Source organism: Carcharodon carcharias, chromosome 7 (genome assembly GCF_017639515.1).
Source record: "Carcharodon carcharias isolate sCarCar2 chromosome 7, sCarCar2.pri, whole genome shotgun sequence".
In the NCBI taxonomy this organism is placed as follows: Eukaryota; Metazoa; Chordata; class Chondrichthyes; order Lamniformes; family Lamnidae; genus Carcharodon; species Carcharodon carcharias.
Window position 1 is genome coordinate 157,216,408 of NC_054473.1, and position 23,958 is coordinate 157,240,365.

Below are 23,958 nucleotides of genomic sequence, written 5' to 3' on the forward strand. Positions count from 1 at the left end.
GTCTCTCCAATGTAGAGGAGACCGCATTCGGAGCAATGAATGCAGTAGACTAAGTTGGGGGAAATGCAAGTGAAATGCTGCTTCACTTGAAAGGAGTGTTTGGGTCCTTGGACAGTGAGGAGTGAGGAAGTGAAGGGGCAGGTGTTACATCTTTTGCGTGGGCATGGTTGAGGAGTAGGGGGTGATGGAGGAGTGGACCAGGGTGTCCCGGAGGGAACGATCCCTATGGAATGCCGACAGGGGGGTGAAGGGAAGATGTGTTTGGTGGTGGCATCATGCTGGAGTTGGCGGAAATGGCGGAGGATGATCCTTTGAATGCGTAGGCTGGTGGGGTGATAAGTGAGGACAAGGGGGACCCTATCATGGCTCTGGGAGGGAGGAGAAGGCGTGAGGGCAGGTATGCGGGAAATGGACCGGACACTGTTGAGGGCCCTGTCAACGACCGTGGGTGGAAAACCTCGGTTAAGGAAGAAGGAGAACATGTCAGAGGAACTGTTTTTGAAGGTACACCCAAGTCCCTCTGTTCCTGCATTCCCATTAGAACTCTGCCCTTTATTTTATGTCACCTCTCCTCATTCTTCTGACCAAAATGTATCACTTCACACTTCTCTACATTAAATTTTGATCTGCCACGTGTCTATTCCGCCAGCCTGTCTATAACCTCTTGAAGTCTATCACTATTCTTCTCACAGTTCACAATACTTCCAAGTCTTGCATCATCTGCAAATTTTGAAATTGTGCCCTGTACACCCGGGTCCAAGTTATTAATATAAATCAAGAAAAGCAGTGGCCGCTCTATCTACCATCCCCCAGTCAGAAGTAAGTAAAGTTTTCTGTCATTCATGTTTTAATAAGCTTGAATTAAACAATTAAACTGTTGCATAATAAAAGTATAGCTATGCTAAAGACTAGTGATTCAAACTTACACATGGTTCAAATAAAATGTCTACCAGCACTAATACTTTTCACTTAAAAAGCACAGTTTTACTGATTTTTGTGGACTCAAATGATTAATACACAGGTAAACAATGTAATGGTAGATTTAGGTATGATATGGCCGGTGCATTTTCTTAGAGCTGTGGCACCTCAAAATTTGGCACCACACCTGTTTTGATGTGATTTGTGCTTTGAAACAGCAGTAATCATGCCTTTTGATCTGTGGGTAATGCACATGTTCCATTCATTATGGGAAAAATTTGAAAGACAATTGCCTTTGGCAAAATAAACTCATCCCAATAACTGACATGGTCAACGGTCAAATCTAAAGTGAGCTCTTTGAGCACAAGTTCTCTATTGTAACTGCTAGCAGACATCATTTTTGCATCAATTGTTAACCTTGATAAAGTCTTGAAATCCTAGTTACTGACTGGTACGTATTATTGGTGCTAAGTGGTAAGATGTTGCTACTACTATGATTGAGAGTGAAAATGATGGCCGCAGCAAGCAAATGGAGGTAAGGCCATGGTGCCAGATTATATGGATTTGCTGAGAAAGTGACAATTAAGCCAGAAATTCTGTGGGACTCTTCAGGAAATAGAGTTGACAATTTTTTAGACGAGAAACAATCTACAATCACAGAATTATTTTCTGAAATGACTGAATTTTGCTTTGTGCAGTGGGAAAGTTTTAGTCATGTGAACTGTACAGTTTCTGGGTAGCTGTGAGACTTATCAAAAGGGATGGGCTCATTGGCTTCTTGCTAAAGATTGTTGCATATAAATTTTCACTATTTCTGAGGCAATTATATTATCTATATATAAAATGAAAATATTGCAATGCACTCTTGCACCACATGAGGACTCCAAACTGCTTTTGCAAACTCACAAGCACTTCATGGCAGCATTTTAGACTGGGACAACTTTTTACAATCGGTTCCCTGGGTATGATTTCTCTGGTTCTCATTTCTGTCTCTCTAGAAAGGAACCTCAATGTTTGGTTTGCTGTTTTTTTAATGGCCATGTTCACCTTTGTTGCTAATTTCAGTGATTTGTGTATCTGTATCCTTAGATCCCCTTGCTGTTCTACTCTATTTAGACTCTTATCCAGGCAGTATGTGGTCTCTTTATTCTTCCTGCCAAAATGCACTAAGTTACACTTGTTTATAACAAAATTCAGTTGCTTCTACCTGGCCATTCTGGAAGTTTAACAATGTCTTAGTGTATTTTGTTGCTTTCTTCCTTTGTATTAACTACAACAACACAAGATTAAAGTACATTCAGGACAGAGAACCAGGGGAAGTTTTTTATATAGAGACTGTGGACCACTGTACTTAGTGATTAAATCAGAGACCATGTTGAAGTTTAAGAATAGATCATGTAGATCAGCGGTTCCCAAACTGGGCTATGACCCACAGCGAGGTCACGAGACAAGCAATTGGGACCGCAACTTCTATGGCAGCTGTGGAGTACAGAATGACATGTGATAGTCATGGGATTGGCTGTGAGGCACTTTTAAATGCACATGATTTTTATTTGGTGGTTGGTGCGGCCTAATGTAATGAACTCTGAGGCTCAATTGCTGACAGCAACAAAGCCTGTAAAATAGTAGATGTTCAACTTTTCTTTGTTTGAAGTCTCTCTTCCCCTCCAGTCAACAACCCTCCCCCCTGCTTAACAACTAACTCTTCTCCTCCCACCTTCAACAAATGCTCCCCTGCTGCTCATCAACTCTCTCTCTCAAACCACCCCCCCGCCCCCCGCCCCCCAAGGGTCAACAACTATCCCCATCAATTTTCACTTTGGGGTTGCACCAAGTCCAAAACATTAAAATGGGGTCACAACAGGGAAATGTTTGGTTTGATTTAGATGGTTGAATGGGAGTATTGAATATTAACATGGATTGTGTGGTTCAAACAACTGTTTGGACGTTGCCATTACTACATAATTCTATGAGTCATGATGTAATCCTGCCTCCTAAACAATACATAATTCCTAACCTACACACAGCCATGTACACAATTCTAAATAGAGTAGGCCACTGTATTCATCTGTATTAACAGTGTGGCAGACAGCACTACACTCTGATTTTACAAAACATCGGTTTGTTTCTTAAATTAAATGCAGGAAAAATAATGCCCGAACTTTCCTTCAGATACAAACTCTGTCTCAATTTGAGCCTTGAGATTTAATTGGGCAATTCTAGGTACTATTGCAACCTTTTAATTGCAGGTTTGTGTGTGAGAGAGAGATGTATCATAGGAATTGTTCTCGCCCTGCTTGAGTGCAACTATAATATGCAGGAAATCCTTGAGCGAGTAGAAGAGGCCAGGCTCTCTGGTTCCTGTATTTCGTGCATGCGCTAAACAGAGAAGGGAGAGTTGCACAATGTAAATTATACTTTTCGGTCTATTTTGTGCAACTACAATACCTAGAATAACTTTGAGGAACTACTAACCAAAAAAAAAGATGTTTTCTGCTTTTATATAGTTTAAGCCATTAAATAAACCAGTCATTGGAAGCATTTGGACAATGGAAAATACCTAAGGGATAGACTTTTCATAGGGGACTCTACAGAAACAGTTATTTATTCCTGCTTTTGCAGAATTTCTACTAATGCTATGGTGGGAGATTGGAAGAAACCCCATGGAAATTCTGCCTCTAAATCTTCCTTTGTATTCAGATTTTTCTGGGTAGTTGCTCAGGGGCTAGTGCTGTACCTCTATCACCTTGTTTAACTCTTACACTAATAAATAGTGTGCTAGATAAACTAATGTGACAACTGTAGGCAATAACTCCAGTGGGGCTCCATTATTGTTTTGATTCTGATATCCATAGCTAGTTCTGCATTGATTCTTAACCTGCTCATAAGGAATAGGCTCATCATCGCCAGAAGAGTTGGACTTAACCTAGAAAACAAGCAGAAGTATATATATGTTAGTTAACTCATGCAGTCCATTACCATTTAAAACTTGCTTAAAATTTAATGCCAACCCAAAATATGAATTGCAAATTTTATTGAATTAATGGCAAATGAATTCCATATTATATAGTAGTGAAGTTCAAAGGATGAACACGTTGAACATATACCTTCAATGTTATTTCCGATTTTATGCTGATATTTCTCTTTTATGGATAGTTATACAGAATATATGCACAACCATCAAATATTCAAACATACAAGTGATATATATACGTTAGACAATTACTTTTAAAGTACGACTAGGAGTGTTGCAAATGAGTTATTGTGCTTTGTCCATAGTCAAGGGTTATGCATTGGAGCATTGACTGGGTGAAAAACTAGCATTCGGAACTGTTTGTAAAATGGATGATGGGACCTGTTGAGAAAATTAAGTTTGCAAAAGAAAATTAAAGAAAAATTAAATAGCACACTGAAATTACAGATAAAATAAAATAAAAGCCAATATTTAAATAGAACAGGGAAGTGAGTTTAGGGTAAAAGGAAGCCACAGTATGCAGAAGTAAAAGTTTAATGTTAATTTTTTTTTTCAAATTGTTTATAGTTGTTTATTTTAGTTTCATAGGTTCTACAGTCTGAATGCATCCAGTCATGAATGGCGTTGAACAATTAAACAACCAACCAGAGGACGAAGTTGCAAGAACATACCCATTATAATGGGAGCAGAGCTCAGTATGTCAGTGCAAAATACAAGGCTGAAACATTTGCAACCATCTTCAGCCAGAAGTGCCGAGTGGATGATCCATCTCGGACTCCTCCTGAGTTTGCCAGCATCATAGATGCCAGTCTTCAGACAATTTGATTCACTCTGCAGGATATCAAGAAATGGCTGAAGGCACTGGATACAGCAAAAGATATAAGACCTGACAATATTCCAGCAATAGTACTGAAGGCTTGTGCTGCGGAACTAGCTGTGCCCCTAGCTAAGCTGTTCCAGTACAGCTACAACACTGACATCTACCTGGCAATGTAGACAGTGGCCCAAGGGTGTCCTGACCACAAAATGCAGGACAAATCCAATTTGACCAATTACTGCCCGATCAATCTACTCTCAATCATCAGCAAAGTGATGAAAGGTGTAGTCAAAAGTGCTATCAAGCAGCAGATACTCAGCAACAGCTCACTGGGCAGAATTTTCTGCCTACCGAGCGGGTGGGCAGGCCCGACCCAATCTCTGGCGTGCGGGGAGCCGATCCCCACCAGAGAAGTGGGCCCTGCTGCCATTTTAAGTGGGCGGGCCAATTAAGGGGGGGGGGATTCCCCAAATGCGAGAGTGCGCACATATACCTGAGGCTAAGTGCTGCATCAGGGAGAATGCTGAAAGTTGTCCAAACTTTAAAAATAGAAAAATAAAAAAATTCTTTACATGTCCTCCTCATGTGACAATGTCACAGGAGATGGGACATGTTAATAAATTTCACTCAAACTTTATTAAAGTTTTTTAAACCCTACATGAAACCTCATCCCGCCGCTGGATGAGGTTTCATGTTTTTTCAGAAGCCTGCTGGGATTGAACAGGCAGGGCCTTTAATTGTTTTAATTATCCTGTCAATGGCCTCAATTGGCCATTGACAGGTTGGCGGGCGCACAACTGATTTTGCTGTGCCCCCACCTTCCTGAATATTTAAATGAGGCGGGATGACGTCGGGGGATCCACCCAACATCATCCCGCGTCATTTTGCATGTTGGTGAGTGGGCCCCGTCCCCTGCTCGCCGATGGCAAAATTCAGCCCACTGTTTCTGACTTCATACCAGCCTCGGTGAAAACATGAACAAAAGAGTTAAATTTTTAAGGTGAAATCAGAGTCAGTGCCCCTGATATCAATGCAGCATTTGACTGAGTGTGACACCAGGGAGTGCTGACAAAACTGGAGTCAAAGGGAATCAGGGGGAAAGCTGTCCACTGGTTGGAGTCATACCTAGCACCTAACACAAAGGAAGATGGTCGTAGTTATTGGAGGTCAATCATCTCAGTCCCAGGACATCGCTGCAGAAATTCCACAGGATAGTGTCTAGGCCCAACCATGTTCAGTTGCTTCATCAATGATCTTCCTCCAACAATAGATCAGAAGTGAGGATGCTTGCTGATGGTTGCACAATGTTCAGTACTATTCACAACTCTTCAGACACTGAAGCAGTCCATGTCCATAGGCAGCAAGACATTGAAGCTTAGGCTCATAATTAGCAAGTAACGTTTATGCCAAAAAACTGTCAAGCAATGGTCATCTCCTACATGAGAGAATATAACTATCTCCCCTTGACATTCAGCGTCATTGTCAATGCTGAATCCTTCACCATCAATGTCCTGGGGGTTACCCTTGATCAAAAACTGAACTGGACTAGCCATATAAATACTGTGGCTACAAGAGCAAGTCAGAGGCTGGGAATTCTGTGATGAGTAACTTGCCTCCTGACTGCTCCCAAAGCTTGTCTGCCATCTGCAAAGCACAAGTCAGGAGTGTGATAGAATACTCTCCTCTAGCCTGGATGAGTGCAGCTCCAACAATACTCAAGAAGCTTGATACCATGCAAGACAAAACAGCTCCCTTGATTGTCACCCCATACAGCACCTTAACTATTCATTCCCTCCACCACCATCACACAGTGACAGCACCATAAACAAGATGCACTGCAGCAATTCACCAAGTCTCCTTCAGCAGCTCCTTCTAAACCTGTGACCTCTATATCTTGAAGGATGAGGACAGCAAATGCATGGGAACACCACCAACTGCAAGTTCCCTGAAAGTGGCAAATTCTGGAACTCCTGTCCAGGGTGGCGGTGACATAGAGGGCCAGGCTAATTCTCTAGGGACACAGATTCAAATCCCACCATGGCAGCTGGCAGAATTTAAATTTCAACTAATAAATCTGAAATTAAAAGCGAATCTAGTGGTGACCATGAAACCATTGTCGATCATCATAAAACCATTTGGTTCACGAATGTCCTTTTGGGAAGGAAATCTGCCACCCTTACCTTGTCTGGCCTACATGTGACTGTCATGAAGCTATTAATGTCTGTAATATTTTGGAAAATATTTTTCTTTTAAATCAGAGGTTTAGCCTGCGGGTCTATCTTAATTGGATTAAAGCCAGCTGGTCTGGGTACTTTGTATACTAGTTTTGATATGTAAGAGAGATAGCATGTATTTGCATTTTTTGAATAGACCATTCAAGAATGGGGCTGGTAGGTGTAATTTCAGTACTTTTCAGGTGTTCAGGTAGAGGCAATGTAAGATCAAAAGGCAGCCTCAAACCTCCAACTGGCTCCACAGTGAAAGGAACCTCATTTTGAATCCGTAAAGTGAAAATGCTTTGCCTGATGTTTGGTTAAGTCTATGGATCACTGTTGCCTTAATGGAGATTGGTTTGGGAATTTGTTAAAAGTCATGATAGTAGGAATTTGTAGCAATGTGTACATATATTTTAACCTGTGTAAAATAATAAAATGTTTAATTTAATTTAATGTAAAACCCCGAGAACTAGTGGTCTGATTCCTGAGTTTAGAGTCGCATCTCAAACATTACACTTAAAATTATTGGTTATGACAGTTGTTTAATTTTTCCCTCTGGGATTTTTAAAAATAACTCCGCTTTACCAACTGCATCTGGAGCAGTAACACCAGACTCAGGGCAATGTGGTTGACTCTTAAATGCCCTCTGAAATGGCCTAGAAAGCCACTCATTTGTATCAAACCACTACAAAGACTACAAAATGTAATGAAACTGGATGGACCACCTGGCATTGATCTATGCACCAGAAGTGATGATGGCAAACCCAGCCCTGTTGAGCCTGTAAAGTCTTCCTTGCAATATGTAGGGGCTTGTGCCAAAATTGGGACGGCTGTCCCACAAGCAAGCCAAGCAACAGCCTGACATAGCCATACTCACTGAATCATACCTTACAATGTCCCAGACTCCACCATCATCATCCCTGGGTATGTCCTGTGCCACTGGCAGGACAGGCCTACCAAAGGTGGTGGCACAGTGGTGTACAGTTGGGAGGGACTTGCCCTGGGATTCTCCAGCATTGACTCAGGACCCCATGAAGTCTTGTGGCATAACATCAAACATGGGCAAGGAAACCTCCTGCTGATTACTACCTACTACCACCCACCAACCCCCTCACACACCTCACCTCCCACCTTCAGCTGATGAATCAGTACTCCCCCATGTTAAAACACCAATTGCAAGAAGCACCGAGGATGGCAAGACCACAGAAGATACTCTGGGTGGGGGACTTCAATCTCTGTCATTAAGAGTACCTCGGCAGCACCACTACTGAGCCAGCTGCTGAGGCATAAAGGATATAACTGATATACTGGGTCTGCAGCAGTTGCTGAGGAAACCAACAAAAGGGAAAAACCTACTTGACCTTGCCCTCACCAATCTACCTATCGTAGGTGCAACTGCACATGACAGTATTGGTGACCACTGCACAGTCTTTGTGGAAACTCGAGCCCCATCTTCACATTGAGGATAGTGTTGTGTGGCACTACCACCATGTTAAATGGGATGCATTTTGAACCAATCTATCAACTCAAAACTGGGCATCTTTGAGGCGCTTTGGGCCGCCAGCAGCAGCAGAATTGCATACAACCACAATCTGAAACCTTATGACTTGGCATATCACCTACTCTACCATTACCATCAAGTCGAAGGAGCATCCCTGGTTCAATGAAGAGTCCAGGAGGGCATGCCAGGAGCAGCAATAGGCATACTTAGAAATGAGATGTCAGTCTGGTAAAGCTACAACTCAAGACTACTTGTGTGCCAAACAGCATAAGCCGCAAGTGATAGACAGAGCTAAACAATTCCACAACCAATGGATCAGATGTAAGCTCTGCAGTCCTGCCACATCCAGTCATGAATGGTGGTGGACAATTCAACAACTCACTGGAGGAGAAGGCTCCACAAATATCACCATCCTCAATAATGGAGGAGCCCAGCACATCAGTGCAAAAGACAAGACTGAAGCATTTGCAATCATCTTCAGCCAGAAGTGTTGAGTGGATGATCCATCTCAGCCTCCTTCAGAGGTCCCCAGCATCACAGATGCCAGTCTTCAACCAATTCAATTCTCTCCATATGATATCAAGACATGGCCGAAGGCACTGAATACTGCAAAGGCTATGGGCCCTGACAATATTCCGGCAATAGTACTGAAGACTTGTGCTCTAGAAATAGCTGCACACCTAGCAAAGCTGTTCCTGTACAGCTACAACTATGGCATCTACCTGGCAATATGGAATATTGCCCAGGTGTATCCTGTTCAGAAAAAGCAGGGTGAATCCAACCTGGCCAGTTACCACCCCTCAGTCTACTCTTGATTATCAGCAAAGTGATGGAAGTTGTCGTCGACAGTGCCATCAAGTGGCACTTGTTCAGCAATAACCTACTCACTGACAATCAGTTTGGGTTCCACCAGGGCTACTCAGCTCCTGATTTCATCACAGCCTTAGTTCAAACATGGACAAAAGAGCTGAATGCCCAGGTGAAGTGAGAGTGACTGCCCTTGACATCAATGCAGTATTTAATTGAATGCAGCATCAAGGAGCCCTAGCAAAACTGAAGTTAATGGGGGAAAACTCTCCACTGGTTGGAGTCATACCTAGCACAAAGAAAGATGGTTTGTTTGTTGGAGATCAATCATCTTAGTTCTAAGACATCATTGCAGGATAGTGTAGGGTAGTGTCCTAGGCTCAACCATCTTCAGCTGCGTCATCAATGATCTTCCTTCCATCATAAGGTCAGAAGTGGGGATGTTCGCTGATGATTGCACAATGTTCAGCACCATTCATGACCCCTCAGATACTGAAGCAGTCCGCGTCCTGATGCGGTAAGTCCTGGACAACATTCAGGCTTGGGCTGATAAATGGCAAGTAACATTCGCTCTACACTAGTGCCAGGCAATGACCACCTCCAACAATAGAGGACCTGATTATCTCCCCTTGACATTCAATGGCATTACCATCACTGAATCCCCCACTATCAACATCCTTCTAGGTTGCCATTGAGCAGAAACTGAACTGGTCTAGCCATATAAACACTGTGGCTACAAGAGCAGGTTAGAGCCTAGGAATCCTGTGGTAAGTAACTCATCTGTTAACTCGCCAAAGCCTGTTCACCATTTACAAGGCACGTCAGGAGTGTGATGGAATAATCCCCACTTGCCTGGATGAGTGCAACGCTAACAACACTCAAGAAGCTCAACACCATCCAGGACAAAGCATCCTGCTTGATTGACACCCCAACCACCACTTTAAGCATTCACTCCCTCCACCACTGATGCATGGTAGCAGCAGTGTGTACAAGCTGCAGAAATTCACCAAGGCTCTTTCGACAGCACCTTCCAAACCCACAACCTCTACCATCTAGAAGGACAAGGGCCACTGACACAAGGGAACACCACCACCTGGAAGTGCATTTCCAAGCCACACACCATCCTGACTTGGAAATATATGGCCATTCTTTCACTGTTGCTGGATCAAAAACCTGAACTCCCTTCCTGACAGCTCTGTGGGTGTACCTACACCACATGGACTGCAGCGGTTCATGAAAGTGGTTCACCACCACCTTCTCAAGGGCAATTAGGGATGAGCAATAAATGCTGGCCTAGCCTGAGACACTCACATCCTGTTAATGAATAAATTTTAAAAAAACAGCACTATGAGAGTACCTACACCACATGGACAGCAGTGGTTCAAGAAGGCAGCTCACCACGACCTTCGCAAGGGCAGTTAGGGATGGGCAATAAGTGCAGGCCAGCCAGCAATGCCCATATCCCAAGAATGGATATAAAAAAAAACATTTTCTCAGTTGCAGTATGCTTGAATTTAGTAATAAATTTGTGGACTTAAGCTACCCGGTTCTGAGCATATACAGGCTGATATTCCAGTACAATACTGAGGGAAAGCAACATTTTCAGGGCTGTAGTGCTTTGGATGAGACGTTCAGGTAAAATCAGCCCGCTTGATTCAAACCCACCACCACAAACATTCACTCCTCTGCAACTGGCACATCAGAGCTGCAACTGCACCATCGACAAGATGCACTGCAGCAATTCACACTGTCTTCTTTAACAGCACCTCCTCTTCAGCAGCTTCCCTCAGCCAAGGCCACTAAAAATAAACTTAATTAGCTGCTGCTGAATGTATCTCACTGTCTGAAAGATAGCTGCTGCTTCCACCTATATGTGAGTGGAAGAAGCAAGGCTGAATTGTTTGCAAGTGTTTTCAGCCAAATGTACTGAATGGACAAGACTATCTGGCCTCCTCCCAAGGTTCTCAGCATCATAGATACCAATGTTCAGTCGATTTGGTTCACTACTCATGACATTAAGAAGCATTTGAATGCCTCTGCTGTGGCAAAGGCTTTGGGCCCTGACAATATTCTAGCTGTAGTGTTGATGGCCTCTACACCAGAGACAGCCACTTCTTTAGCCATAATGATTCTGTTAGATTATGATAGTGGCACTCTTGATAGTTAGATTATGATAGTGACAATCTTAAATCCTGTTCAATTATATTCCGTTCAAAAACAAGAATAGATATAACCTGGCTAGTTCCCGCCCTATCTTCCTCCTCCCAGTAATCAGGAAAATAATTGAAAAAGTTATTAACAAGCATTTCTCAACATTAGCCTGTTTACTGACACTCGCTTCCTGCTTCCCCAGGATGACTTGACTTGTAATTTTATTACAGCTTTGATCCAGGTATGGATGCAAAAGCTGAATACCAGAGAAGAGGTGAGAGTAATTGTCCTTAAGGCAGCATTTGACTCGTATAACAATAAGGATCCTTAGCAAAACTGAGGTTAATGGGAATCAAACGAAAAATCTTCCAGCTGTTGGAGCTAATACTGTCACAGACATTTTTTATATTATTATTCTTCATGGGACATGGGCATTACTGGCTAGACCAGCCCATCTCTAGTTGCCCTTGGGAAGTTGGTGGTGAGCTGCCTTCTTGAACCACTGCATTCTATGTGGCACAAATACACCCACAGTGCTGTTAGGAAGGGAATTCCAGGATTTTGACCCAGCGACTGTGAAGGAGCGGCAATATAGTTCCAAGTGAGGATACATTGTGACTTGGAGGGGAACTTGCAGGTAATGGTGTTGCTTTGCATCTGCTGCCCTTGTCCTTCTAAGTGGTTGAGGTCACAGATTTGGAAGCTGCTGTTGAAGATTCCTTGGCGAGTTGCTAGAGTGTATTTTGCAGATGGTTCACAATACTACCACTGTGCATCGGTGGTGGAAGGAGTGAATGCTGATGATGGTGGATGGGGTGCCAATCAAGCTTGTTGCTTTGACCTGATGGTTTCGAGCCTCTTGATTGTTGTGCTGCACTCATCCAGAGTATTCCATCACACTTCTGACTTCCACCTGTAGATGGCGGACAGGCTTTGGGGATTCGGGAGGTGAGTTATTCTTGTAACTACTCTTGTAACCACAGTAGTTATACGGCTGGTCCAGTTCAATTTCTGGTCAATGTTAACCCCCAGGATGTTGATAGTGGGGGATTCAATGCTGCTATTGCCATTAAATGTCAAGAGGAGATGGATGGATTCTGTCTTGTTGGAGATGGTCATTGCCTGGCACTTGCGTGGTGTGAATGTTACTGGCCACTTATCAGCCCAAGCTTGAATGAAGTCCAGGTCTTACTGCATATGAACATGGACTGCTTCAGTGTCTGAGGAGTCGCAAATGGTGCGATGATCTTTGTGGTTATTGGAGACAAGTCATCACAGCCTTAGGACACTGCAGCAGGAGATCTTCATCCTTGGCCCAACCATATTCAGTTACTTCATCAAACACTTTCCCTTCAACACAATGTTTCAAAATTATACATATAATAAATACTAACCCCAAAAAATGCAAAGGTTGACCAGAGTCAATGCTACTATCTGCTGCCCTCTATAGGTATGCCCTATTTCTTAATAGATGGAAAGTTGAAGGTATAGCCTATTTAGGTTGCAAGTGATTATTTGGTCCTCTTGAACCCTTGATCCACTTCCACATAATAAATTGCAAGTCAAAAGCTATTAGCCTGAAATCGACTGTTGAAATGATGCAAAATTGTCACTATTTGCCATCATTACTGTGTAAATCTGACAACAACTTCTGCCATTCCCACATGGCTGAGTTAAATGTGGAAATCCAGAAGTTGCTATCAGTAATACCCCGCTCCTCTACAGCTCCTCTACAGCTCCTCTACTGCTCCTCCACTGCTCCTCCACTGCTCCTCCACTGCTCCTCCACTGCTCCTCCACTGCTTCTCCACTGCTTCTCCTCTACAGCTCCTCTACAGCTCCTCTACAGCTCCTCCACTGCTCTTCCACTGCTCCTCTACAGCTCCTCTACAGCTCCTCCACTGCTCCTCTACTGCTCCTCTACTGCTCCTCCACTGCTCCTCCACTGCTCCTCCACAGCTCCTCTACAGCTCTTCTATTGCTCCTCTACAGCTTCTCTACTGCTCCTCTACAGCTCCTCCATTGCTCTTCTACAGCTCCTCTACTGCTCCTCTACAGCTTCTCTACTGCTCTTCTACTGCTCCTCTACAGCTCCTCTACTGCTCCTCTACTGCTCCTCTACTGCTCCTCTATAGCATGCGCCGTTGCAGTCTTTGCAGATACAATCAGCACAGGTATCAGTGATTTAATGTGGACTTCGACTTATTACACATTATTTCCAATGTAAGAACCATTGAAAATGTTATGTCTGTTGAATGAGGTGTACTCATTTTTTAACCATTTAGTAAGCCAGAATTACTACCTAAAAACTTCTCTGGCCCTGAAAAACTATTTTTTGAAGTCTGGAGTGTCATGCCCTCCATTTCACAATAAAAGTTCAACTGATTTTCAAAATAATATATATTTTTCTGTATATTTTTAAAGCTTTCTAATGATGTTTCAGCTTTCTACCTTAAATCCAAGTGTGTGTCCCAATCTTTATTCCGTTTTCTGTAAAATGATTAAAAAGTGAATGATAGCCAGTACTTTTTACTTCCTGGCTTGCTGGCTGCAGAATTCTTCAATCTCATTGGCTGTAGAGTGTGCTTGATAACATCAATGTTCCTGGATACTAGAAATTCCCAATAGATTGCATTGGAATGAAATTGATGTTATAGTAGTAGAAATCGATGCCAAAGAGCTTGCTAGGCCTTTATGGGGAGCTTTCTTCAAGATCAGCACCGAGCAGCATCCCTTCACTGCTGACCACAAAACTGAGCCTTTATATTCCAAAGCAACTGCACAATTTTGGCATCAGTAGTCTGGATGGTAGTGGTAGCATCATGGACTGTTGAATTGTTAATTCTTATGTCCTCTTCAAAAGAGTGACACTTCATCAAATAGAGAATAGAGAGTGAGAAGTTGCTTGATAGGCAAGTTGGATGCTTGCTCCACTTAACTTCACCAACACATTTACAATTATCACCCTTGGTCCTTTTCATTCACAATTACATGGGATCTGCAATTTCACCCACTTATTGACATGGCATTTGTTAGGTAACCCTCACCTGTTCCACTTGCTCAAAGACACGTAGAAAGTTTTCTCCAAGAGCTGCTTTCACTTCCCTATCAGTCCAGCTTCTCTTCAGTAGCTCAGCTACTAAATCTGGATAGAACGACACATCATCCAAACCTGCAGGGACACTTCAAAATGAAAAATGTAAGCTATAATTTGGTTATTTGATGGTGAGACAGTCCAATCAGGTTTTACCTGCTATCCACATGCATGCATACTTTCCAGCAGTGGTTACAAAGACACTGGCAGATACTTTTCCCCTACCTAACCTGGGGCTTTGGTGACCACGTGTAATATCCTTATTGTATACCGCAGCCTAGGAAATTGGATTGTGTCTTTGTGTCAGTATCACACCAGGGTGTGCTCTTATGCATCAAACTATGAGGGACCTGGAAGCTCATTAATTCAATCTTTACATTTTCCAACTATATATTTGGGTAATTTAATGACAGAAAGGAACTTCCAATTTTCTTCTTGCCTTGGGCAAGCAGCTTACACGTGGTCAAGCAAACTGTCAGGCATAGGCTAATCATTCCTGGTTCCACTGCAATAGCATTCAAATGTTGGAAACCACTCTTACAGTAATATCTTGACAATTACTCTTTGAACAGTGGAGATGCCATTTTTAATAAGAATTTTCATGCACTTAATAGCTGAAAGCATTAAAGTTGCATTAAAAATGAAGATAAGTTGAACATTTTAAGATAAAAAGAACAAAATATATGTCAGAATATGAAATAAAAACAGAAAATACTACAAATTTTACTCAACAGTCCTGATGAAAAGCCTCAGCATCATGAAAAGCACCAAATGCAATTTCCTTCACTGTGTATTTTTTTTTCATTCTCTATGTTTTTCTTTCAGTCATCTATGTCAATTATCATTATATTTGATGTTCTATTTATTTCCAATTTCAGAATTGTTGAAAACTGGGACAGAATACATTTTTCAGTAGAGTGAAAAGGTTTCCTCATAGTGAGTTTATGCTAATGTGAGACCTTTCTTATGACACTCAGGTTTATTTTTCAGCCAGCTCATGCCAACTCTGCTGACAAAGATTTTATATGTAACAGGATAGAGTTCTCTAGGCAGATGCAAATGAATTACAGAATAATAGACAGCATTATAGATAGGCAGCTAGATTGATATTGACTATTACCTGGAAACACCATCATAATCTCCACCAAATCCTACAGTCTGGTAACCAGCAATCTTTTTGATGTAGTCAAAATGATCTATAGAAATTATTTGAAAAACATGAATTTTTTCAACCATGTATGAATTCCATTACAATAAGCGTAATAGTTAAGTTCAAAACTGTGAGTGAGCTAATAGTGATGTGTTAAAGCTCCCTGCCAGAAATTGGTAGTAGAAATTCTGGAACTCCCTCACTAACAGCACTGTGGGAGCACCATGACCACACAGCCTGCAGCTTTTAAAGAAGACATCGCACTGCTCCTTTCTCAAGGACAATTAGAGATGGGTGTCCTGGCCTAGCCACCCTATGAATGACGAGAAAGATAGAATCCCACTCCACATTACTCCTGAACTGAACCATGTTAAGTGGGGGAGGGCTATGCAGAGTCTGCAAGACCTCCCAACAGACATGTAATAGGGGGAAGGAGGACAATTGGAGGAATCACATCTGCAGAATATTTGGGAGCACCTAAAGGCTATTTTCAGGTGGCAGTACCAACATCCTGGGAGGTTACATTCTTAGCTGTGAATGTACCAGATCAAGCAGATGGAGAAAATGAGTTGGAATTAGAAAAATAAATAGAAAGTTAACCAAAAAAAATACACAAACAAATAAAAAAAACCACTTTATTACAGTTACCTGAAAAAATTGCCACAAAACTGTATTCAATGTTTGCAAAGACTTTTGATCAATAATTTAAATTAAAGCATTATTATGTGTATCAGATGAACACTAATAATTACATCAGAAATGGGATAAAAGATTAGAGTTTTTAGTCTTTATTCACTTAAAGTTCAAACAGTTCCAATATCTTTATCATGCAGCTTTAAAATATTTTAAGTTACTGAAATAATTCATTTTCTGACACTGTGGGGAGAAAACTGGACACAATCGTGCCTGTTAAGCTAAAATTCAAAAGGCACCTTTTTGTTAGTGGCCTGAAGCAATCCTTTTCAGAGTGACCGGATAGGCTGCAGAAGAACACTTAAAACTCTGCAAGCCTAGCCGACTTTCAAAATAGGATCATGGAACAAGCATTAGGCTGCATGTTAGCATATGTAAGGGGCCTAATGCCTTTCTCGAACCACACTCTACAGATATATCTAACTGAGCCACTATGGTGTCAGATGTACTTTAGGCATAGTTTGGACACGCACGGGACACAGCCCCACAAGATTGTGGTATGTTGTCCTGTTCTGCATTTGAAAAGGAGACACACAGCAGGGTCCAATTTCACACTAACTGCTGCTGTGTTTCTGTGGTCTCACAAAAACAACATTAGTTAGTTTCTGGAAAAACTCAGCAGGTCTGGCAGCATCGGCGGAGATGAAAAGAGTTGACGTTTCGAGACCCTGTCGAAGGGTCATGAGGACTCGAAACGTCAACTCTTTTCATCTCCGCCGATGCTGCCAGACCTGCTGAGTTTTTCCAGGTAATTCTGTTTTTGTTTTGGATTTCCAGCATCCGCAGTTTTTTTGTTTTTATATTAGTTAGTTTCTGCTGTTCAGAAAATGGCATTGTCAGCCAAAAGGTTAGCCCAAAGTCACACTAACACTAATGAAAAATTAACTTAAGCTCTGAAAAGCTGCATTAAAGGGAAAAAGGTAATTCTAAGATGAGGTTTAGATGATTTTTTTGAAAAATATTGTTTTGTATTTTTTTTTCCTATCTTTCCTTAAATTTTCAGCAGCACTATTTTTCAAAAATCTACTGTTTGAGGTAAGGCCCCCATGCAGGACTTCCTACTGAACTAAGGAAGAGACTTGATGCTTTGCGTCCCTTACCCCTGTAGAATATTGTGGTTAATTGCTACTGTAAATGCTAGAAATCTGAAATAAAAACAGAAAATGAAGGAAATACTCAGCAAGTCTGGCAGCATCTGTGGAGAGAGAAACTGAAGCCCAGGTTTTCATCCCCAGGTCGGGTTTGCTGAGTCGGGAGATTTCCTGGCTCAGCGAACCCAACCTTTAAAAATGGTGGGATTTGTGGTCAGCTGGGACCAGGCAGAAACAGGTGTTGGGGCTGGCGACCCCGGAACGAATCCGCAGGTTGCCTGGCGTTGAGGCGAGCTGAGAGCAAGGCCTGCCTCTGTGCCCCAGCACTGCGTTTAAATAAGCAAAAAGCAGTAATAAAACAAAAAGCATCTCCTCAGCTGTCACCCCTCACACCGTACACTCCCTATGGGCATGCTGGCCTAGCCATCCTATGAATGACCCACACACTCCCTATGCCCCATCCATGCCAAAGTATGCCAACTCATGCCCCCCCACCCACTTCCATGACCCCCACACCTCTATGCCAACTTAGTTAACATCTACCCACCCCATTGCCCCATACCCCTATGCCAACTTAGTGCCAACTCATGCGAACCCATGCTCCCAACCACCCTTTGCCCTTATCCCATCCATGCCAACTCATCTGGCATCTATGGACAGTTCCTTTATGGCTTTGACACTTCCTGGGTAACTTTTATAGATTTGACACTTTCTGGATAGCATTGACAGATTTGAGAGCTTAATATTTCCTTGACAACTAGATATTTCCTGGACAGCTGGATAGCTCCTTAATATTACCTTGACAACTGGACATTTCCTTGACAGCTGGACACCTCTTTTACAGCTTGACAATTCCAACGAGTTTACGTGTAATCATGTGTAAAAGATTATGCGTGAAAAATGCATAATCATGTTCACTATTAATAATCTCAAAGGGTGCCTTACCTCTCCCAAAGATATCCCAGCAGCCTATCCAAAGGGGTACCCTGACTATCCATAAGAATCCACCAAGTTCAGACCTCCTCTTATCTGTCCTAATCTGCCCACTCTGAATTCCACACTCCTGTTCTTCCAAATCCTACTTCAGTGGAGGCAGTTGGTGTTTTAAGTGACCAGCTGCCTCCGTGATTTGCATATGTGCGAACCCCATCCTGACTCCAGTCCCATCCTCTGCAAAGATGGGAAATGCCAGATTCAGGAGTAGGACTTAGGATGTTTGGCCATTTAAATCTGGACCATAGTTAAAGTTTCAAGTCGATAACCTTTTATCAGAGCCCCTGAAACATTAACAATTTTTGCTCCTTTGGAGAGTCAGCACAGGCGAGATGGGCTGAATGGCATCTTTCTCTGATGTAACATTTCTGTGATTCTGTGTTAAGAAGGTGGTAGAGGTGCAGAGCCCTCTCCCACAAAAAGCAATAGATGCTAGCTCAATTAACCATCTTAACTCTGAGATGGATTGATTTTTACTAGCCAAAGGGATAAGGAACCAAGGCAGGTGGGTGATGTTGAATCCAGATCAGCTATGATCTCATTGAATGGCAGATAAGGTTAGAGAGGCTGTATGGAAAACTCCTGTTTCTAAGTTTCTACGTGAGCCTTTATTATGATAGCAGAAACGTATTTTAAATAGCATTTGACTTGAGAACGCAATGTAAATACTGACCTGCCACATTTGAAAGATTAGCTGTAGAACTGCAGGTAACGTACCAATTGTAAAAGTTCACCATCACGATACCTCCCTTCTCACTCTGTAAAGTGAATCCATTCATACAAGTGATTCAACAGGTTTATTGATAATCTCTGTATGTGTATGTGTATATATATATATATATAAATAAATTATATATATTACAGATATACATGAGCCTTTTTCTTATCCAAAGATAAAGTTGCATGAAGGATCAATTGTCGCAGAGCCAAAAACCTGGAACTTCCTAGCCAACAGCAATGATGGAGCATCTTCACCACATGAACTGCAGCAATTAAAGAAGGTGGCTCACAACCACCTCCTCAAGGGTGCCTAGGGATGGCTAATAAATGCTGGCCTTTTTATGATGGCCAAATTGTGAGAATGATTTTTTTAAAAAGCGATGAATGTAGCCTGGGAAATATGAATTTAGGACTCTTTATAAATATCCAGAGAGTTTCATGTATTTTGTTTTTGCTAAGTGGAATTCCTTTTCCTTAAGTTTCACCCATGGCTCAGTTGGCAGCACTCTCATCCCTGTGTCAGTAGGTTGTGTGTTCAAGACTCACTCCAGAGACTTGTGCACAAATATCCAGGTTGACACTGCAGAGCTGTACCAGAGGTGCCATCTTAGATGAGATGGTAAACTGCTCTCTCAGGTGGATGTAAACGATCCCGTGGCATGATTCTGAAGAAGAGCATGGGAGTTATCCTAGTGTCCTGGCCAATATTTATCCCTCAATCAACAAATTAAAAACAGATTATCTGGTCATTATCACATTGCTGTTTATGGGATCTCGTCTTACACAAATTAGCTGTCATGTTTCCTATGTTACAACAGTGACTTCAAAAGTACTTTATTTACAGTAAAGTGCTGTGTGACATCCTGAGGTTGTGAAAGTCTTCTTTCTTGCTTTTTGGGTCTTTTCACAATACAAACATTTGGTTGAAGAGGCAGGAGACTTTATCCCAGGCTTTCACTAATGTCAATTTGAAACTTAAGCTGGGAGTTGTGCAAGTGTACCCCGTGACAAGTCTCATTCAGAGTTTCATATCACCTTTGTGGGGAAGTAGCTGACCACCACTTGACATCTGCTGTACTGTCATAGAATCAGCACCTTAGCATGTTTTAGATTAAGGCCATCATCCATACCATTACCATCTGGCAACACAGTTCAATGTAATCAAACACAATTGTTTCTTCATTTAAAACAAATAAGAAACATATTTAATATCAATATTAAAATTGCACAAATACATTCTCTGTTGTACTATAAGTTTTTGCAAATTGTCCCTTAGCTTCACTTAGCCTAACCTTTGTGGTTAAAGAACATAGCAACAGGACTAGAACATTTAATCCTTGTTCGGCTATTCAATTAGATCGTGGCCGATCTGTATTACAATTCCATGTTTCTGAGGCCAATGAGCTGTGGACAACTGTTGCACCTCCCCCAGACAACTTACCGGCAAAGAAGAGGATGGATTGGGAGGTGATGGTAGATTAGGGGCTAAAGACAGTGATAATGAGTAGTTCAAGGCATGATAGTGAGGAGGGTTGAGACAGTGTTGGGTGGGGGTCAAAGCAAAGATCGGGGGGGGAGGGCGGCGAAGCAGCACTGGGAGGGGTTCATGGTGGTAGTAGAGAGGTGGGTCGAGGTGGCAGTAGTCAGAGGAAGTCATAACGGGGATAGGGAGGGGATCAAGACAGCAGTAGAGGTAGATGATCAATGTGATGGTACAGTGGCGGAGTTAGGGGTGAGCAGTGGCCGGCATCAACATGTGGTTTTACTGTGAGATTGGAAGGAGCATTGCTGCTCCTCCTGACTGCACATTGACACTTAGCTTTGTAGTCGGCGCTTGCAGAAATACCTTGAAGGAGCCAGTTAGGCAGTGTATAAACCTGGAATTCCTGAATGCAGCTGTCCCAGTGATGGAACCCCACTCTGACTTAAAATCCACCTCATGTTTCTCACGCCTTCTTCAATTGACCTCTTACCAGTGTGGTTTGGAAGAATTTTTTACTGTTATGTTTTATCTATGCTTTCTCCCCAGGTCTTTTTGGCTGTCTAATCACCCTTACAACCTAGATTGGGAATAGAGAACAATAGGGTTTAGACTTATTCCCCTGAAAGAGGAAACTTACCCTCACAAAACCCACAGCATGACTTTGACTTTTATTGATAACACCAGGATCACAGCACCAACCATACATTCACTTTTAAAATTTTATATACCTACAACCTTGCACATGTCATGCTTTTTATTAACGAATGAATAATTTTAAACTCATGAAAACATTTAGATGGAACTGGAATGCTTTATTTTATCAAACTGGGAGATGTTTAATTACTCCAAATAAATTAATATTTGGAAAGACTCTTGCAGAAATTTCTGTACACCTGTGTCTGATGTTTATTGGGAATGTCTGTCATGACTATTGTGCAGTTTTACAAATACATTTTCCCAAATATGCAATGGCACCCTTCAACATTTCCACAAAATCTGATCAAGAAAAGTAGTAATGCATGAATTTATAACAGGGATTCTTACCACTTTCTTCAGAATTTCATCTGGCACATTACGCTTATTGTTACATAGGGCATAGGCAGATGAGTGACTAAATATCACGGGAGCCCTTGAGAGCTGCAGCACATCCTTCATTGTCTTGACAGATGTGTGCGCTAAATCGATGATCATTCCCAGGCGGTTCATCTCTCGGATAATTTTCTGGGATTCAATAAAAAGAAATAACATTTCCAATGTTTTACGAAAGATCAGTGAAGCTCATTTAATAGATTATGTTTGAAATAATTTCATTCTGACTACTTGCAATACCTCTCTGTCTTAGTTCCCAGTCTTAATGTCTGCCACCAAACTGCATCAACTGCCCATCTTAATTCTTATTCCACTGTAAGTAGCTTTATTAACTCAATAACTTTTACAGGCATTATTCTTTTAATGAGTGCTGCTCCAATCATTGGCAAAATAATGAAACAAAATATAACTTGGTTTATTTACAAATGATTTGAACTAAGGATTGTGTAATAGTATGGTTTCCATGAGCAGAATTTTTCACTTGGCGCGCGCCCGACATGCTCAAGCATAAAATAGCACATGATGACGTTGGGTGAGTATCCCGACGTCATTGGGCAATATTTCGGTTGGCGGGTGTGCACTAAACTCGGAAGTGCACCCGCCGACAATTAAGAGGGCTATTAAGCCCATTAACGGCGCAATTAACTGGGATTTTTTTGTTGCCTGTCCAACGTTACAGTTGGCGGGCAGGCGAATTGGCCAGGCGGCCTTTGCATTTTTCAGTAAAACTCATCCAAGGGCGGGATGAGGTTTCCGATATTAATTTAAGAAAAATAAAAATGTTTGGACAGAATTTTCATCATCCATATGTTCCGGTGACTGCTTCTGAGGCATGGGCATTTTTTCCTGGCTTTTAAAATCTTTATTGCATTTAAATTCTTCAGCTCCCTGAGGCAGCTCTCTACCCTCAGGGAGCTTTCTGTGAGCTCTCCCCAGCACCTGCACTGAGTTTAGCGTTCGCCATCCTCCTGCCCACAACCCAGGCAGCACTGATCATATTAGCATGTGCTTCACGCTGGCTGGCTGTTAATTGGCCAGCCAGCGTGAAATTGTGGTTGGGGGCCGATCGATATTGGCAGTCTGTGCTGGGCCTGCCGATTGCGCCCACCTGCAGAGCTGAAAATTCAGGCCCATAAGTCTATTCCATGCCCAATACTTCAAGTTTGCAGGGTTTTTTCAGTTATTGTTACACCATCATAACAGCAGCATCAGTACAAAGGCAGCAGCAATTCGAGGAAAAGGTTCATCACCACCTTCTCGGGGCAACTAGGGAGGAGCAATAAATGCGGTCTTACCAACACCGTCCACATCCCAAGAACAAATCTAAACAAATGAATATTTTGAAGGTTGAAAATGTCTTTCAGAATTTCAGGGAGCTATCAGCAATATCTACAGAGTACACTTCCTGTAAATGATTGTGTATTGTCCACATATGAACCTAGTTGTTTGCCTCACTGTGCATACCAAAACTTTCCTAAGTTGCGCTGTTTGCAGATGGCCTCTCTAAACTCTACATGAATCATTTTGCAAAACCGGATTCTGACTTGGACTTTTGGCTACCAGGAGTATATGTCATAAATCCGGGGTGCCTCTTCCTCGTGACTTTCCGTCCGTTCATTTCAATACTTGGAAAGTTCAGGGAGGCAACCATCCAAACTTACAAAATGTGTTCCTGGTAGCAAGGCTCTGAGCCAGGAATGCGATTCTGTAAAATTGCTGCTATATTTTTGTAGTTAGTGCAGGCAGAGGAGTCCAAAAAAAACCATGTGTCATTCTGGTCATAATCATGTCTAAACCAAGTGCTGCAATGATGTGGTTCAAGGAGATCGACATCCACATCTGGGCTTGCAGGAAATGATAAAAGAAGTTTGTTGAAACAAATTTACATTGAAGACTTTGCCCCTTGAAGCTTTGGAAAATTTATTCAAGTAAGTTTGGATTAGTACACAGAAACTTTGCATTTATAGAAAGAATGTACTGATTAACACATTGAGATTTCAAATTAAACTCTTCAGAGGCAAGCACTAACCTTCCCATATTCAGATAATCCATTGCTCTCAAGTGGGTCTTTTCCAGTGTCCACAAGCCAGTTATCAGCCCTGAAAGATTTGAAAAAAAGAGTTTATATCTCTAGGGCATGGATTCCAATGGAGCATAGACATATAGGCTGAAAGCGTCATGTGTTTGTTGGCTGCAAGGATTCTTTGAAATGAGTCTGTCAGTCTTAATCAGTCATTTGTCATGGCTTCAAGTGGGTTTGG

At 42.1% G+C, this 23,958-nt stretch overlaps 1 protein-coding gene across 1 annotated transcript in view; it reads right to left on the reverse strand.

Annotated features, from left to right (window-relative positions):
- Nucleotides 1–3,676: 3,676 nt before the first annotated feature.
- Nucleotides 3,677–23,958, reverse strand: part of dpep1 (dipeptidase 1) — a 121,602-nt gene continuing 101,320 nt past the window's right edge. The window contains exons 8-13 of the mRNA XM_041191691.1: nt 23,727–23,796; nt 21,653–21,829; nt 19,079–19,163; nt 15,599–15,674; nt 14,432–14,567; nt 3,677–3,844 (exon numbers count right to left, since the gene is read on the reverse strand). Coding sequence (XP_041047625.1) covers nt 3,677–3,844; nt 14,432–14,567; nt 15,599–15,674; nt 19,079–19,163; nt 21,653–21,829; nt 23,727–23,796 — 712 coding nt within the window. The remainder of the gene's footprint in view (nt 3,845–14,431; nt 14,568–15,598; nt 15,675–19,078; nt 19,164–21,652; nt 21,830–23,726; nt 23,797–23,958) is intronic.